This window comes from Nyctibius grandis, chromosome 7, assembly GCF_013368605.1.
Source record: "Nyctibius grandis isolate bNycGra1 chromosome 7, bNycGra1.pri, whole genome shotgun sequence".
Lineage (NCBI taxonomy): Eukaryota > Metazoa > Chordata > Aves > Nyctibiiformes > Nyctibiidae > Nyctibius > Nyctibius grandis.
The window spans coordinates 22,430,178-22,447,978 of NC_090664.1; the positions used below are offsets into that span (position 1 = coordinate 22,430,178).

Sequence of the window (17,801 nt, forward strand, 5' to 3'; positions counted from 1 at the left end):
AAAATGGTTTTATATCAGTGAAATGAAAACCATACATGCGCAGTGCACACAATCTTGAGGAGGGCACTATAGGACAACAGCGTTGTCTGAAAAACCACTACCAGTTAATTAGACTTCTTCTGAAGATTGTAACCTCAGTGCCTTGAATACACCTTTCCTGTGGCTTAATTTCTTAAATTCATTAATGATGCATTTTTAACAGCTAAGAAATTTGCTCCATGGTGCATAACGTTGTGGGATTGTTCTGCCCCGTGGAGAAAATGGTTGGTCCTCCCACTGCCTCAAAGTCTACTGCTCCTACCATGCTGTGCTGGCAGGGACTCATGTCCAGAGTAATCAGAAACTATTCTGCCTCTGGAGATGGACTGGTCCCCACTGAAGGAAGCAAAACCGCAATTGGCACCGTATGATGTACAAAGATCTGGCAAGTTGACAGTTGGTATTTTTTCTGAGGTGTTGAAGCCTCCAGTTATTCTTGATAGCTCTTTTTACAGTTCTGAGGTTGTCATAATGCAAATAGGATCAATAGCTAACTAGTAATGCACACTTTTTAAAATAAAAAATGGCTTCTTCCTCACTGCAGGTTTGAATACGTGTAGTAATATTTGTAGTTCCTTGGCACAAGAGACAAGAATGTGTTGGTCCCCTGCTCCCGGATACTTGTCGTGGGGAGAAGATTTAATCAGTGTTCCCTTGAACATCTCAGACTCCCAGGCTCTAAGTACCAGGCTCAGCATCTTCTGTATGTTAAACTAAACGGGAAATGTAATTCCTTAAGGTGACAAATAATATTTTGCTAATAGAGTGTGCTGAGCTCCTTCAGGCCAGAAACACAAATAGGTCAAGTCCTCATTCTGGTGTAGTTGGCTCCATCTCTGGTTTGTTTGTTTGTTAAACACGATGGAAAAATAAGTGACCTTTCCGTGTTTTCACAACCTGTTTTTCTTGCATCTGCCAAGGAATCTGAGAGCAGTGTTTTTGTAAATCAGAGCTGATGAGTACCTGTATTTTTCAGAGCCACAGATTTCACGGGCAACTTCTAGGTGTCTGGAGTACCCATGTGGCTGGTGTGTCACAGCCATGATTTTTGAAGTGGAAGTGTTTCTATACATAAGCACTTTTGTTCTGGTGGTCATGCAGTGTTGCAACACCAAATACTTATGTTTGCTGCTTGTGAATGACCAGCAAAATTCCTGCTTACGTAGTTTCACAATCTGTTCCTTATGTTGATTTCTGCTTTTGGCTGTCTATTCAGAATAAAAGATGGCAGATTGCTTTTTTTTTGGCATTGTGGCCAATCAGACTTTGCAAAAACAAAAAGTTCATGCCATGTTCAGAAATATGTCAGACCTGTTCCTGCTTGTGAAATGCCTTATAACCAGCCTGCCAGAAAATGTTCCTTCTCTGCTTCTGTGATTTCTACCCCTCATTCCTGGCTAGGTTTTCATGTTGGAAACACTTCTAATAGGTGTGGTCCTGTTAGTGACTTCTAGTAGTCTGAGGAGATCCCCATGGCTTGCCAGGTAGAAGATGGTGGTGATGAAAAGTACTAAAGTTGAGAGCCAGGAAGTGGAGTGAGTCGTACTAAGTGAGGTGATTCTAGTAGCACCTCACTTAAGGTACTGACCATTGTGTAATAACCATCTGTGTTAGAGTTTCAGGTGTTGAAAAGCAGTAATGTCCAAATTAGAAATGCAGATAGGGGTTATTGCTTAGGTTTTCAACCAAGATAAGAAGACTAACTCACCTAGCTGGACAGAGGGCTCCCACCTGCACGGTGTGCTTTCTGGGTGTCCAGGACTGATGGGGGGGAGAAGTAGAGCTGCATGGCCTTGCTGTGGGCTTATTGCCACAGAAAGGGTCATGCTTTCGGTTCATCTAGTGACGTGAGTGTATCTTACATGATGCAGCAGTAATGCTTGCAGGGCAAGGGGGAGCCAGCTCTGCTCTGAACACAGCAGGTTGCCAGGCCAGAGACCTGGATGGTGGAGGGAGATGGTGTGATGAGCTCCTGGCCACACTAGGAGGAGGTTGCTGCAAGTGTGATGTTGAAGCTGCTGTGGGGGAGGTCCCTGTCGTACTTGGAAATCGTTCCCACTACTCCTGCCTCTCACATCAATCTGGGGTTCGTGTGAAGATGAAGCCCTGGGTGGATGGTGGCAGTACAGTTTGTGCATGGGAAAATGGGTGATGCTTCAGGGTGCCCGGAGCAAAGTTAAAAACACACATTGCTTCTTTTAAATTATGTTTTGCTAGCCCTTGATTGACTGAATTCAGCAGTGAAGAACTCTGTTACCTTCTGAGTGTAGTCCTGGCTTTCTAGGTAGCGAATAAGGCAGACAGTTTTAGACTCACAGCACGAGCTTAAATCTGTTCTAAATAAACCTGAAAAGCTAGGAGGGTGTGGGGAGCTCAGGCTTCAGTTTGTTAACCTACACTGGCAGCACCGCTTTAGCTGATGTACAAGATGGTGATCCAAGAGGTATTTGCAAGGATGTTGTAAAACTGTGGATCACTTTAAACCTGTCTACCAAGACTTTAACTTTTCCTTAATGAGCCTCTTGTTTCCAACGAAGGCTTAAACTTTTAGTGTGAGTATTGGAAAATGAATACACTAGGATTTTTTTCACTGGTGTCAAAAGCTTATTTTTTATTAATGCATTGAATCATACTGGAATGTCTTCAAGGATACTTGGCTTAATGTTGGTATCCCCTTGCTGCAAGTTTTTATTACTAAATAAACAGCAGCATTTAGTATAGCTGTAGGCCAGTATAATTCTTCACAGTGCATTGCAAAAACATGGTTTAAATTTTGGCTTTGGGTCTGGTAGAGGGTTTGAATAAAACGATACCTCACTTCCTGACAAAGTTTAGGGTATTCTGAAGACCAAGTGAGTCATCTGTAAATCTGCCTAGCCTTGGTGTTGGTGATCACGGCAGCTGGGAGGGGAAGAATGGCAAAGGAGAACTTTTTAATGCAGTCATCTACTGGTTGCAATTTTTTTTTACTTTACAAAGTGGACTTGTTTACTATTTAAAAACAAAAAAAAACACCAATAACCCACTAGGCTAGATGGTGGCCAAACATTGGCTGAGACTGTTCCATGCAGTCTTAAAATAGTTCTTAATTATTTCCCACACAGCTAAAACAAAATGATGCTGGCTAGAAATGGATAACATGACTTTGTGATTTAAAATAAATGTCTCATCTGAAGGTAATTCATTTGCGACACATTTAGAGTAAATGAAAACATATACTGGAGATGCATAATGGGCTTAGAAACCAGCAAAGATCCGATTCTGCTCCCATTGATGTCTGGCACAAAATTGTATTTACTTCAGTGGATACAATATTTTTAAAGATTTACAACCTTTTCCCAAATGTTGCTGTGGATTTACCAACCACATACATTTGATGGAGCAAGGGGTCTATGGAGACACTTAAAAACATGACTGGAAAAAAAATTGTACTGTTGGCAGGCTTGCAGAAAAAGACTGAGATTAATGCTCAAGTTAACACTAGGGACATAAATAACAAACTTGTTCCCTTACTAGCCCTGCAATGGGTGGGATCGCATGCTCATTCTGACTGAGGGAGTCGGGGACTGACGTAGCAGCAGCCAAAAGCAAGAGAGAGGGATTCATCTTGGAGAAGAATTGAGGAGGCAAAACTACATTTTTTTGGTGCTGTTTGGATTTTTTTGTTGTTTTGTTTTTGTGTGTGTTGTTTTGATTTGGTTTTGGTGGTTTTTTTTGTGTTCTGTTTTTTTTTTTTTTAAATGCCATTCCCCAAATACAATGTCCGCTTCACCAACTCTGGTGGTTTGGGACCTACTTTTTTACCTACCACCTTCTATCTGAAGAATCATAGCTTTATTTTTCTGAGTTTTCATCCTTGCCTGGCTGTGCTTTGGCTGTTATGCAAGCGCAGGATGAGGAGGAATGCTTTTCCTTCTGATGATCTGTGAGGTAAGGGAAAAGCTCTCCTTCTTGTGCATGATTTTGGGCAGTTTGTAGGACTGATGCACCAGGCCTTGGCAGAAGAAGTGTTACAGTAAGCTTATCCCAAGGGCAGCCTGTTGAGCTCTACGGATCTTTCTAACTCTGCAAGCAAGAGCTGCAGAAAGAAGAGTGAATCTGCAATTTTTCTTGGCTGGGAGTCCTCAGCTTCTAGCTCTGGTGTGGAGCAGTAGCCCTCAAGCTGAAGGGCATGGGGCAATATTCCAAAGAGGGGAAGAGCCTTACCCCAGCTGAGGCTTTGGAAACTAAGAAATGACTGCTCTGCTAAGCCGGTTTGCTAAGAGTAAATTATAACATGGTAGGGATGGCAGCAGAGAAGCAGTTCTCCTGGGAAAATCTTGTGTAGGGTTGCAGAGTCTGATTGGAGTGAAGGAGACCATCTTGATGGTACCTGCAGTGCAGGGGCTCCAGGCAAGACCAATGTAATGGGGAAGTAGCCAGGGGTTACAGGATTTAGGAACAGATCAGGCTGGATCCTGGATGGAGGTGGTGGGAATTTAAAAAAGAAATAATATTTCTTTTTAAAAAAAATAGTTGGTATGGGCTCTTAGGCTAGGGACAGATGGCTGGTGTTCAGGGACTTGCAGGAGGTAAGGAAGGAGGTGTACCCAGCTGCTACAGGAAAAAGAGTTGGACTCGTCTTAAAATGTTAGAGCTACTGGTGTGCAGAAGCAGTTGCTTAGCTTCATCCAATGGGGTAGATTAATTTACATCTCTGTGTTAGATCACTGTTTTCAATCATGATTTAAATGAGCAAGCAGGAAATCTGATTTAAGTTGACTTATCAAGTTTTACATCTGTACTTTAGTTACCTTTCTGAAAGCCTTAGTGTAGTCTGTACCACCACAGCTACCCTTTACTAACATAGTGAATATATCTTTTTATTTGAACAAGTATGCAGTTTACCATTTGCTTTGGTTAATATATTTTTTCCATTTTCTGTTAAAAAAATGATGAATGGTGCTTTTTTATTTGCTTGATTAATTTTTAACTTCTGATTTTCATCAGGCTACATTTGGATGGCAATTGGAATCCAATTAGTGAACAAAAGCAGCATTTAAAATTGTTTTCATTAGTTAAATGTGCTGGATATAGACAAAAATTCCTTATCAAGCCTGTTCTGTGTTTAAAGCATACTGATTTTTGTAGAAACAAAGCAAGTATTATCAGCTGTTTATGAACTGAATTAATTGTTTCTGGTCACCATGCTCTTCAAGAATCTGTTTCTTAGAACTAAGAAATCTCTGTTTCTGAATCTTGGTTTCCAGAGCTCTTTTTAAAATTTTTTAAAATATTTTTTTGATTCTAAGAAATTAAATTCTCCATCTGAGTGAACACCCTGGTGTTGTCTAACTGTACCACAGCTACGTGAGACAGAAACTTCTCTCCCCAAAGCCATATTCCTCAAGCGTATGCAGGCCTTCTGCCCCACCGCCCAGAAGAGTATGTAGCTTGCTTGTTACTCATGAGTTAGGGTGAGCGTATGGATTGTACATCTTGGAGAACATAGGTTACTATTTAAAAATATTTTTTTTCCACGTTTCTGTCAGTTCCCAGGGCTGGGCTGGTCTTGAACAAACTATTTTCTTATGTGGGGGGAAAATAAGGTGAATGGGGAAGAGGAGAAAATTGCACAGAATTCTCCATGTACAGGAGACCTTACTGTTGTCAAAAATAATTTGATGACTAATTCCATTATTTAATGAACTTTACAACTTCAGTAATGAACGCCCACTGCTTTAACATTTAGACTGAAAAGTATTTAAATTTATAACGATACCGTTAAGGCCCTTAAAATTATGAAGTTGAAGTAAAAAGGATGAACCGCAGGATGCTCTAGAGTCAATACAGAGAGATATTCTCCAAGATATATATACACATATATATTTTAGTTTTTAAATTTTAAGTATAAGTTTAAGCAAACTGGCCTTGTTAAGGGAGTGAACGTTGAAGCTCAGATTCCACACAGTGGGAAATTAGTTCCCTAAATTTAGTGCTTCTAACATATGTTTAAGATCTAGGAATCTATTTCTGATATAACTTATGCTAGAAATTCCTGGAAAGCTCTGAGTTATGTGGCATGGCATGGGGAAGATTAAATTATAGTTGATTTTGTTCCATCCTGAGAATCCACAGAAGCATCTGTAAGATTGATGGGTGATGTAGTCATTGCATTACGTTCTGATGTGTTTCTTTTGGAGGATAGTCTTCCAGTAAATACAAAAGGATTTTTAAATTATTGTGGGTAAGGAGGTGGACAGATAATAAACTGAACTTGGTATTATGATACTCTCTTGAAAGTCTTAGCCAGACTTGATTTCTGCCAGAAGAAAAAAAGAAAGAGCTGTTGTTTTTGATGTTCATGCTTTAAAACAAATCAAACAGTATGTTTTTTTGAGTGGTTAAAAATCAGTGTGGGTAAGGAAATGGACATAATGTCTCTAAATCATGCGTGACGTTACACTGGAGATGAATTTGGTTACACATATATGTGCCAATGTCCTTCTGCAGAACATATATCCCAGTTACACAAAAATGGAAGTTTAATGTTAAAGAACCTCACTCACACAAAAATAATTACAGTAGTCCTTTAGGAGAAAAGAAGTTGAAATGTATCAAGTCAAAATTATGAGGAGAGATGGGAGGAGAGCACTACAGCAAGCTGACTGTACAGTTGGAAAGATACATGTACATCTTCTGTCTTTCATTGCCTTTGCTGCCCATGTTTCATGTTTAAGGGTGAGGCAGCAGAAAGGAATTTTAGTGGTGAATTGAATCTAGCCAAGAAAGTGGCTTGAAAATCAAGCTTTGGGAAGAAGAGGGGAAAACTGCTGCAGGCAGATGGGCAACAGAGAGAAGGCAGGAAATATCTGCAAACAAAAGTAATGAAGTTTGATTTGTTTCTATGGTAGAGAAATGTGTCTGGAGGTGGATTTAGGTAGAAGCTGTGTAAATTCTTGAAAACCAAGTCAAGTTACATGTTTGATTTGTAGCAGTGCTGTACGAATTAGCTGGAAAGTTTGTGTGCATTAGCTCAAAGTTTAGCTGAAAGAGGGTGGCTGGAGTTGCATGTGGGAGAGAAAACTTTGGCAGTGGACTTCTGCAGGAGCTGGAGCGTGTGTGGATAATTGAAGGTAGGGATCAAGGAGATGAGCGAGCAAGGGGTGGCCAAGCTGGCTGCACCTAGACTGGGAAAAGAGGTTGCCTCTACACCCAGTGCAGTTAGTACAGGTCCTTGTAACAAAAGTGGAAAAAATCAAATGCCTCATGAATTTGTATCCATCTAGAAACAGTTTTCCAAAGCAGTGAGATCAACCAAGTTACCTACACCAGCATTTCCAAATTACTAGAAATCTAGCTGGATTCATGATGAACATGTAAAAGGACATACTATGAGTACACTCACAGGATGTTTGCAGTAAGAGGAGAAAATGAGTAATCTGGAAAGCGGTTTAACATATATACTGAAGTGACTGGTATCTTTCATTACAAAGATGTAGTTTCAGGGTGTAGTTTTGAGTTAGTTTTAAACTGATCTGTAGGCAGATTAAAAGGGGTGTTCCCACCTTTTCCCATGCCCTGACCTAATTGTTATCACTTCCTCCCTTGTTCCAGGACTGCCGCTTGTGCGGCTCTCTGGTTATTTGGGTCAGGGATCCACTGCCCGCATTAAAAATCAGCTGGAGCTGCAATCCTGCTGGCCACAAAGCACATGAGGCAGTGGGGAGGCTGGGTGCGGGGGACTGCAACCTATGTCCAGGGAAAATGTGGGTTTAAACCAGCATAAACTAACTGTGAATCCTGATGCCTTGTATGCACGAAAACACAGGGTAAATTGTGCAACTGTTGCGATCACCTAGAGTGTCTGGTAGAATGTGTTTCTATTCTCAATATCCTATTTTGGGGTTTCTTCACCTGGTACATGGAGCTGTGCCTGGAATTTGTTTCCCCTGAGGTTACAGTTGTCTTGTGTTTACCAAAAATAAAATGGTAAAACTTGGAAACAAGTATTTTGTTCTGATTTGTTTATGGTTAATGCACTGGGACTTTGCTTCCCCTTGAAAGAAGTTACTGAAATTTAAAAATAAGTGGAGATAGCTTTTTTTGGGATTGCACCTGCTTTTTGCTTTGCATTGTCTTTTGCTGAAAACGTCCCAGAAAAAGCTGCTTTTGTGAGCTTCTATATGTGGGCCTGTACCCCAACTAAAACATACAAGAGAGCAAAGCTAAATGAGCATGGTTGGTCCCACATGCTCTTCTCGATGGTGCTCTGGCTGGTCTGCATGGTGAGCACCCAGAGAGTGAAGATGAGGATGGTTGTGTTGTATTCAGATACCTCTGCAGGAAAAGGGGTTGTTGGCTTTGTCTTGCTGACGATGAACAAAACAAATTTTGAAAATACATAAGAGGGCCACAGAGAGGAAGAAATGCTTTAAAAGGGGGGGGTCTTAAATACCTCCTAGTTCAAAGAAACACTTGTGTGAAATGCTTTTGAGAAGTAACCCTGACGTGAGTGGATGGATTAACGGTATGGCAGTGTAGCAGGTACTCAGTGGTGCTCCGTTAGTCTGAGACAGGCTCTTCTGAGGCTGGTAAAATAGTTATGGTTTATCGTGTCACACGTAACACGGCAGTTTGATCATCGCTATGCAGCACGTTGAGAGGATCTCAAGTGTTATGTTGTGCTCTCTAGCTGGGGCGTCTGGCTGAAAGCAACAGGAAACTGCAGTGGTGCCCGATATCCAGTGGGCACAATGTTAGGGTCCTCTTGCTTTTAAAAACACCTAATCTAGCGTTTAATTTACTAGTCTGCTTGAGGCCTGCTGCCAAGGCTCCAACTGTTGCATAATGTTACACAGGAGGAATCGCTGGCAGTTTTCAAGCTGGCTATCATTCCAGATCACTCCCACACAAAGGAAATTGTAGCATATATGTAACTCTGAGGCTTTTTGTGCTGCTCTCAGCACAATCTAAAACTAAAAAAATAACTAAGAAAACTAGAAAGAGTTTTCTTGCTCAGGCTGTAGCCCCTCCACTTGTAGCAGCCTCATCTGCAGAGTCCTGCATGTGGAAGAACATCCAGATAGTGACAGGTAAGAACAAAAGCCTCGTGAAGAAGCAACACCTCAATCGTTTTTTAAAACTCTAAGCATTCAAATTGCAACTATTTTATAAAAGATGAAAGAATCCTCTTTTGGCTCAAACTGTTCTTTCATGTTCTGTGAATTTCATGATTCCCAGAAAAAGCCAGACCCTTAATATTCAGACATCATAGGGCATCATAAGATTTCTCCCTCATTTCCATGCATGCCTGTTCCCTACCCGTTTTCCTGTCAGTCTGATTCGTAATGTTCAAAAACATTCACTGCATATTTCCTTCTTCCCCACAGCAACAGCCCGAGTCTGAGACTGTTCATCTGTTCATCCCAGCATTGGCAGTTGGAGCTATTATTGGCAAGCAGGGACAGCACATCAAACAACTTTCTCGTTTTGCAGGCGCATCTATTAAGGTATTATTACACTGACTAACTTTCTGTTTATTCTACATCACACTTTCAGCAAGTTTCCACAAGCTGTGTTTTTGTGAACCTCCTCCCCTACTCCGTGCTTAGAATGTGATATGATAAATGGTACATTTGTTTATAAATCATCTTTTAATCTTCCTTGAGACAAGATAATTAGAAGCATGTTTTCAAACGTCTCCTGAGGTGTGAAATATAAGCTGCAAAGAAAACTACTTTGGTGGTCTCAATTTCTTAGAAACAGTCTTAATGATGGAGTGCTTAAAGGCTTTCTTCTTGCTTTTGGTAAAGTGAAAATTGGTGAGGTAAATTCCCCTTCTAAAAACAGCAGCACAGGTGAAGTCTCCTACTGCTGTGGCCGCTCTTGCTCTGTTCCAGGTGGATCAGTCTGGGCTGTCAGGCTCAGATGGCTCCACGCTGAAGCACTGGTGTTTTAAAATCACTCGTGTACGCTGACCTCCTGGGGTCGATTTGTGCTTGAACATCATGTTTACCTTGGCACGCTGCTTTAACATCCAGCTGTTTGTGTGTTGACCACCTCAGTGTAGCTAAGAACAAAATGGTTTGCAGAAGTTGATCTAATGGAAGCTTAAGTTTGAATTTTAGCCAATTTGGTGAAATCTTTGGCTCTTCCTTGGCTATGTTATAGGGGTTAGTTACCAGTCACAGCTGTAGGAAGGCCTTGGGCCTTCTGCTGCTAATGCCATTGTAACCTCAAGTATCTCTTCTAGATGCTTGAGATTTTTTGTATAAAAAACCAGTTCTGCTATTCTGTGCTATAAAGATAACATTTTGGCCTAAATTTTTTTTTTTAAAAAAAGAGAGAGAAAAAGAAAAAAAGTGCAGTGTGTAGCTTTGTTACATGCTGTTAAATCAACGTTTTCCTGCACAGATGAAGCAAACATTTACTTCATTTCTCTTTTTGCTCAGATGTGGCCTGTTTGGTGAGTGCTATGGAGCAGGGATCTGCCAAAGGTCAGGGCAGTTCAGGGGCACAGGGGCAGGAGGTGGCTATGCTGAGTTGAGCTTGGTAAAGCCAGTGAGGCTGGGCTTGGCTTGGAAGGTGTTCATCTAGGTGTGCAGAGTAAAATAATTGGGGAACCCTGATGAATGAGTCTTGTGTGTCGTTTACCAAATGCCAATCCGTTTACTGGCCATTCAACCTGCTGGCACGCTGCCCAATTCCATCTTTTATTGAGCAGTACATTAAATAGTTGTCATACTAGCCAGATGGTTTACATTAGTAGAGCACTAATAATAATATTCTTAGGGGAAAAAATGGAATAGAAGGAAGTGAGAAGTGTTGATTTTTCTTTATCAAACCTGTCTTGCATGGAGGTGTGAAGTATTACATGTACTTTCTCTTTCCCTCTCCATTCCCATAGTTCGTATCTAAAGATTAAGTGGTATATGGATGGCACTGCTAGGTGGAGAGAGAAATGTGAAATAACCTGGACCTCGAAGAACCTGTCCAAACTAGTTCTTTAGTTGGTCCTTGGAAGACAGTTTAGTGGAAAGGGAGTTTCCTGTGTTTCTCACACATCTGGCTAACAGTGGCCTCGGGCTTCCTTTGGCTGGCACCCCTCTACCCAATGCATTTAACATATCTGTATTAATTGAAATTCAGTTAAAAGTTTGCTAAAGCCCTGGTCTCTTGTTCCTTCAGTAGGAATAAAGTAAAGAAGATTTTTTGTGGAAATAGGATTAAATCTTAACAGAACTGTACAGATACAGGGTATGCTTGCTAAATTGGGAAGTTGCATGTATGCTTATCAATTAAAATAAAAATGCAACTTCATCTGTAATCTGACCAAACAACATGGAGCAGCACGCTTCCTTCTGTGCGAAAGTGTTAAATATGACAGCTAGTAGTAACTTATTCAAAACTTCTGAACTTCCCTCCTGTTAACCACCTGCCCTTTATCATAACTATCGAGCAAAATAATAAACCATGAATCATCAAGGAATCTGTGCTTTTAGCTAAGAGTTGGAGGGAGTGCTGCCTGAGTAACTTTTAACTTGCCAAACTGTACTAACTGTACTTTGTGGAGGAGGTAAGTCTGTGCATGACACTCTGAACTTGTTTGGAGTTGTGCTGTAGATTGTTACACACAAAAACATTTTGTATCCATATGCATCTTGATTGTGCTTGTGCTGAGCTTTGTAGATCTGATGAAACTCCTTAGCCACGAAGTAAGACTAAATACACTGCAGATGCAGAGGGGTTCTGCATAAGGCTGTAGCATCCAGCCCGTCGCTTCAGAGGCATGTGTGGCTGTTGACAAGTTCAGGTTGCGTTCCTGTGCCAGGGGTGCCCCCTCCCTGGCAGTGTTCAAGGCCAGGCTGGATGGGGCTCTGAGCAACCTGATCGAGTGGAAGGTGTCCCTGCCCATGGCAGGGGGGTTGGAACTAGATGATCTTTAAGGTCCCTTCCAACCCAAACCATTCCATGATTCTATGATTGCTTTGAGCTCCAGCAGACTGAATAATTCAGCAAAGGAGCCAGGCAGATATTTCTAGGCTGTCTGCTGCCCAACCTGTACTACAGTGCCGGGACCTGTTGGGAACTATTGGTATCTCCTTGGTTATAAATTATTCCCAGGTAGCACCTCCTGTCTCTGAAGGAGTTGGGATGAGCGTTACAGGTTTTTGGTGCATGAAGTTGTCAGCTTGTGACTTGGCATATGGAATATCGGTTGTTTTCTTGTTAGGAATGTAAAACTATTTCTCTCAGAAGTTAAAAATTCACCACTTGGATACTATTTGTATGTGTATAACTTCTCCTTCCAAGAGCAGACAGAAAAAATTAACACCAATGTATCTATGGTTGCCCCTTCAGACATTGAAATGTTAGTTAGTACATGTTTCTTTCACAGCCCTCAGCCATGTTTTACTCCAGCTGCCGAGAACAGGACATTCTAAGATAAAAGCAAAGGAAGAAATGTCCCAGAACATTTAAACACATGTAAGATGTAACGAAGGCTTGATGGAAAATATTTTTCCTAGAATTTCAATAAAGGCACTGGTACTACGTCTACTCTACATGAAAGGCAATTAGCAGGCTGAGCTCTGTTCAGTCAGCTGCCTCCAAATGTGCCTTGAAATTTTGCCCCTCTAAAATACTTGTGTTCCAAAGAATGAATGGGTTTAGTCTGTGCTTGCGCTTACCACAATGTCATGTCATATAAACGTACTGCTGTAAAATGAATGTGTATTTTTAGATACAGCCAATTGGAATGCTGAAATCATATGAAAAATAAATATGCAAACCAGATAACTAGTATGTAATGTCTTCTCCATCTTAGGGTACAATATGAATAATTATATAAACTTTGGTTAGCAAAATTCTTTAGTGAAAATGATGCATGGTGACTGGTAATTTGTCTGAAATAAACTACAGCTGTTAAATATGAATAACATCCCTATGCCAACAGCGAAGATGAAATCCTGTAGTGTTTAATATATTGCCCATTCAACAGTGGCTATGTAACACTAGATGCAACAATGGAAATGTCAGTTGTGATAAACAAAAGATTCATCCAGAATGTCAGAGGCTAGTTTGAATTATTTAATGCCACTGGAGTCTGAGAACAACACCCACAGAAATCTTACTTTTGTGGTGACATGAACTGCTAAAGACCCTACAGGCATCTGTCTCGGCTCTGGTGGAGCTTAATTTTTATTTGGGTCACACAAATATCTGCAGATACAAACCCCTTGGAAACTGCGAACTCATTGTTGCAGGAATGTTTTGGATCTGATTAGTTACAACAGTAAAGTGATCTTCTGCTCTCAGGGGGATGGACACAAACTTTTGCTACTGAGCAAAACTTGTTAGAAAGACTATTTAACTTAGCGGGTAGGGATAAGAATCTCGGTCTATTAACCATACTTGTCGTTTTGAAGGCTACATGTCTTGCATTGCTCATAGTCACATGAAAATGGCTTGTGGGATTTTGCCATATGTGGATGAGTAGCTATGCCTTTAATTTTCAGAAGTAAATTTGCTTATGATTTAGCCAGTTTCTCCGTATTTCATTATAGCTAATTAATGCACTTTAAAGAGAACACACCCGTCATGACTGAAGTGTAATGCTGCTGCTGTAACGAATAATTTTTCACTTATGAACAGAATGTGAGACTGAAACGGGGAGGAGGTGGCTTTAAACTATTCCTTCAAAAGACAGCTACCAAAAGCTATGTTTATCCATTCCAGATTGCCCCTGCTGAAGGACCAGATGCCAAGCTGAGAATGGTTATTATCACTGGACCTCCAGAAGCTCAGTTCAAGGTACAACATACAAAAACTTCTCAGTCTGTAGTGGCCTTTGGACTGTAAGACAATATTGAAAACAAAACGCTTGGTTCCAAGCACCATTTTATTCAGAATTTCAGTAAATACTTGATTTTTGCTTTCCTTTTGCCGAAAGGTATCTCATATGAGTAATATAGTACTATCAGGGTCCACATTCTGGTCACCTGAAAACTGGTGGGAGTTTCATGTAAGTTAGAATCGAGTCTAGCATGAAAATATGGCCATATTACATTCCTAATTTTCCCTTTTATCTATCAGCACAATAGTTCAGTCTTTCTAGCCTGTCTTAATAGATGCAACGGTGTAGTGCGTTTAATTGAAATAAGAAAGCTGAGAAGACGAGATACTGAGTCTTCCCAGGTTACTGCTGTAACAATGGAAAATGCTTTCCTGTTACAAATGGAAAATGCTTTTTAGGTAGCTCTACAGATAAATGCAAGATTTCTAATTGTATTTCCACTACAACTACAAGGAAATACTCAACCTGATTATCCCATTTGTGTTCAAATTGAGTTCTGGAGCAGCCTTCTGCCTTAAATGCCAAGGGATAAATCTCGTTACCCCAAAAGGAGTTGACCATGTTAAGAGTGATGCAGACAGCTCAGTGCAGCAGCCTGGCCTCATCACAGATGAGGCCCAGAGCAGGTAGAAAGTCACTTGAGAGTTCATGTCCTGGCATCGTTCTCTTGCCTGCTCTCGTTTTTGTCTTTGTATTTTTGCTTCAAGGCATGTTGCAAGAAGGAGGTGTGCAAACTGCCGGCATATCTAGAATCAGTTTCATTAATGCCTTTAGGAGATTTGGAGAAGTATCAGGGCAGGTACTTTGCAGTGGTAATAGCAAACTAGATGCATTTGGGATTGCTGCTTGGTTACCATATACATTTAAGAAGCTATTGAAGGCAAAGCATAATTTAGAAGCTCTGCCTCCTTGAGGTTTTCTGTGTGCACGTGGGCTTGGCCACATGGCTTGTTCCACAGATGGGGTGCTCTTGTGAGCTGGGATCAACACAAGATCAGATTCTGGCTACCTTTTCTTTCCATCGGACATCAGTGAACTTACCCTCAAGCAGTAGCAGGCTGAAGTAGATTTGGGTGTCCTTTATTCTGACTTTTCATGTAGGCAAAGGCTTGTCCTCAGGCTTTCTCCCTAAGACAGACTTGAAGTCCCACAAAGTTCTTTTGACAGCTCTTCTCCTCAACCTGGATCATGCAAGGAGGAAAGTCTCCCTTTTCTGCACCCCCTGCGTTGGTTAAAACCACATCAATTAGTCACTTCTCTACACGGGCTTCTGCTTGCCAAGAGGCATCAATGTACCAGCACAGCTAATGCTCCTGGGTATGCTGGTCTTGAGAAGGAGAGGGGTTATCCCTTGCGGCTTCCTTCAGTTCCAGTCCTCATAGTCTTTTACTATTCTTTGAGCAATGCCCTCTTGACTGAGCTGGGCAGAGTTCAGTCCTTTCTTTTACCACCACTGTTAGCCTGAAGTGTGCCTTACAGTCAGGGCCAAGCTTCATGAATGCTGTCCTTAAGCTCTGTTGAAGAAGGGTCTTCCCTACCTTTGAGCATAGGCTATTGTTTGTTAGGCACCAAGAACATAATCTGGGTGCAAAACAACTTGAAGAGGCAATAGCTGCTGCTTGGATGAGTAACCAGCTCTTGGAGAGGCAGTGTCACCCCAGAGCCTGTGAGTTTGGCATCCTTTCTCTACTACATTGTGTTCTGCTGTCTGTGATTCATGTCCGTGGTAGCTGCACCCCTTTCTTCCCCAGCTGCAGTAGCCTGAGGATGTTGTGGTATGCAGGGCTACTTATTAGTAAGGCAACAGGAAAAGAATATGCCACTGTTTACAGCCTCTGCTGCAGTGCTCCCTAGGGTTTAGGCATACCTGTGACACCAATATTCAGAGATGATCGTGTTGCCTTGGATCTGGGACATGTGCAAGCAAAGTGGAATCTAGTGTAGGCAACATACTTCAGCCACTATTTTACTGTGAAGGGAGCTGTAGCCCAGTTAGATTTTTTCCTTTCCTTGAAGACTTTTTCAAGAGCTGAAAGATTTGGGATGTTAGAAATACAACTACTACCTTTTAAAAAGTCAGCATCCCACCTTGCTTTATACTTTGGCAGTAATGCATGGTTTGTTTTTTTTTCTCTATAGTACCTCTCCCACTGAGCCCTGCAGCCTGTGCAGGTTGTCAAGGTGTTCTGCACACAAAAAGCATTGCTATTGAAATAAAAAGGGCTGTGCTGGCTACTGTATGTCTAACAAATTCGGAAATATTTTCAAAATCTCCAGCTCAAGATGATGGCTGGGAGTAGTATTTTATCTGCTCTTGGCAAACCCTTTGAAGTGTTTTACTGGAGCAGGAAAACCCTCAGACTCTAGGGTTGTTCTGGTGCCAGAATATGGTAGTTGTACTGAGTTTTTGTATGGCTTTTTTGCGTAGTCTTTTGTCTCACTAGAAAGATGATAGCGTTTGTCCTCTGTGACAGGGTCCCACAACCTGCAGTATCTCACCTAGGTCAAAGCCATGTGCTACAGATTTTTCCATACTCTTCAGGTGGAGTCTGACTTACTCAAAACACTGAGTACTTTCAGCTCCAAGGTCACAAAATGTCTCTCATCTTACCCGTTCTAGAGTAGCATGAACTTGAGTAGGCTTTTAGGACATGAGCTAGAAATAAGAGAAAATAATTATTTTGAATTGTGGCAGCTTATTGCATCATGCAATCCTTCTGGACTTTTCATATTCCATTGCAGTGGTGGACTGTAAGATGGTTGGATTTAGCATGTACGCAGTCACAGGGCTGGTGAGCAGGATTTGAAGAAGGTGATAAAATAATCTGAACTGGAAAGGCTTTGTGGTCTTACGTTTATGGTCTTTACAGAGCATCTCTCTTCAGTATCTCAATAGAAATGTTCTTTTGATGCCTCTAGGAGATGCAGAGTAGAAGATCTGGTTACCATTTCTCAAGAATTCACTGATGAATGGCGGGGAATAAGGAAATAAATGTGTTTAAAAATCAGCAAGATTCATGAGCTTAGTCTCAGTGGACATTCTTCTTGCTATCTGGCACTTGTGTGTTCCCCGGAAAAGGGAACTGTGTGCTGGTCGGAGTAATACTGTTCCCATGGTGCTGTTTAAATCCACGCAGTTTGATTTTTCATTTTAGAAAATTGAGCAAGCTCAGATTTATTTATTTTTTAAAAATATGTAGTAATGGATTGTAAAAGTAAGCTGTTTGCTCTAACTGGAGTCTTTATCCCTTGACTTGTTTGAGGGTGGGTTGTGGGTTTGGGAGGGTTTTTTTTGGTTGTTTTTTAATTTTTTTTTTTTTTTTTGCTTAGCATCCTTAAAAGAATGGGGTTCAGAGACAATTAATTGCATTCTGTCCTTATGGGTGTAATAAAAAAAATGCTTCAGCCAGACAGTTCTTCTCTCCACCACTCTTTACCTCTACAGAGATCCAATAGTTTCTTTTAAAAGCATTATTTCTACTGAAAAGCAGAATAATAATGATCTCTCTTAAATTGCTCTGCGATTCCCTGGTTTCTCATGCAATCTTTAAAGTTGGACAGCGGTGCTTCCTAGTTTGGTACAAAGACTTCTTTTAGAAAAAGTGTTATTGCATTTATTAGGGAAAATGTTTTGTCAGGGTTGTGTACTGAGAATTCTCCTTTCTGTGGAATTTCTTGAAGTTAACTAGATTTCAATAAGCACATTCTCTAACTGAAAGCATTTTTGCAGGCTCAAGGGAGAATCTATGGAAAACTTAAAGAAGAAAATTTCTTTGGACCTAAAGAAGAAGTGAAACTTGAAGCTCATATAAAAGTGCCATCCTATGCTGCTGGTAGAGTTATTGGTAAAGGAGGCAAAACAGTAAGTAGCTGAAATAAAACTTCTAGTGGTGTCAGTTATGTTTCTTAGTGTGTATATGCGTAT

The 17,801-nt window shown here is 41.0% G+C and overlaps 1 protein-coding gene across 4 annotated transcripts in view; it reads left to right on the top strand.

Annotated features, from left to right (window-relative positions):
- Window positions 1-17,801, top strand: part of IGF2BP3 (insulin like growth factor 2 mRNA binding protein 3) — a 118,602-nt gene that overhangs the window by 98,087 nt on the left and 2,714 nt on the right. For 2 of the 4 annotated variants that reach the window (XM_068405597.1, XM_068405600.1), the window contains 3 exons: window positions 9,411-9,530; window positions 13,759-13,833; window positions 17,607-17,738. In XM_068405597.1, coding sequence (XP_068261698.1) covers window positions 9,411-9,530; window positions 13,759-13,833; window positions 17,607-17,738 — 327 coding nt within the window. Of the gene's footprint in view, window positions 1-5,415; window positions 5,431-9,410; window positions 9,531-13,758; window positions 13,834-17,606; window positions 17,739-17,801 lie in introns of all 4 variants that reach the window. The other 2 variants (XM_068405599.1, XM_068405598.1) reach the window with 2 other exon arrangements.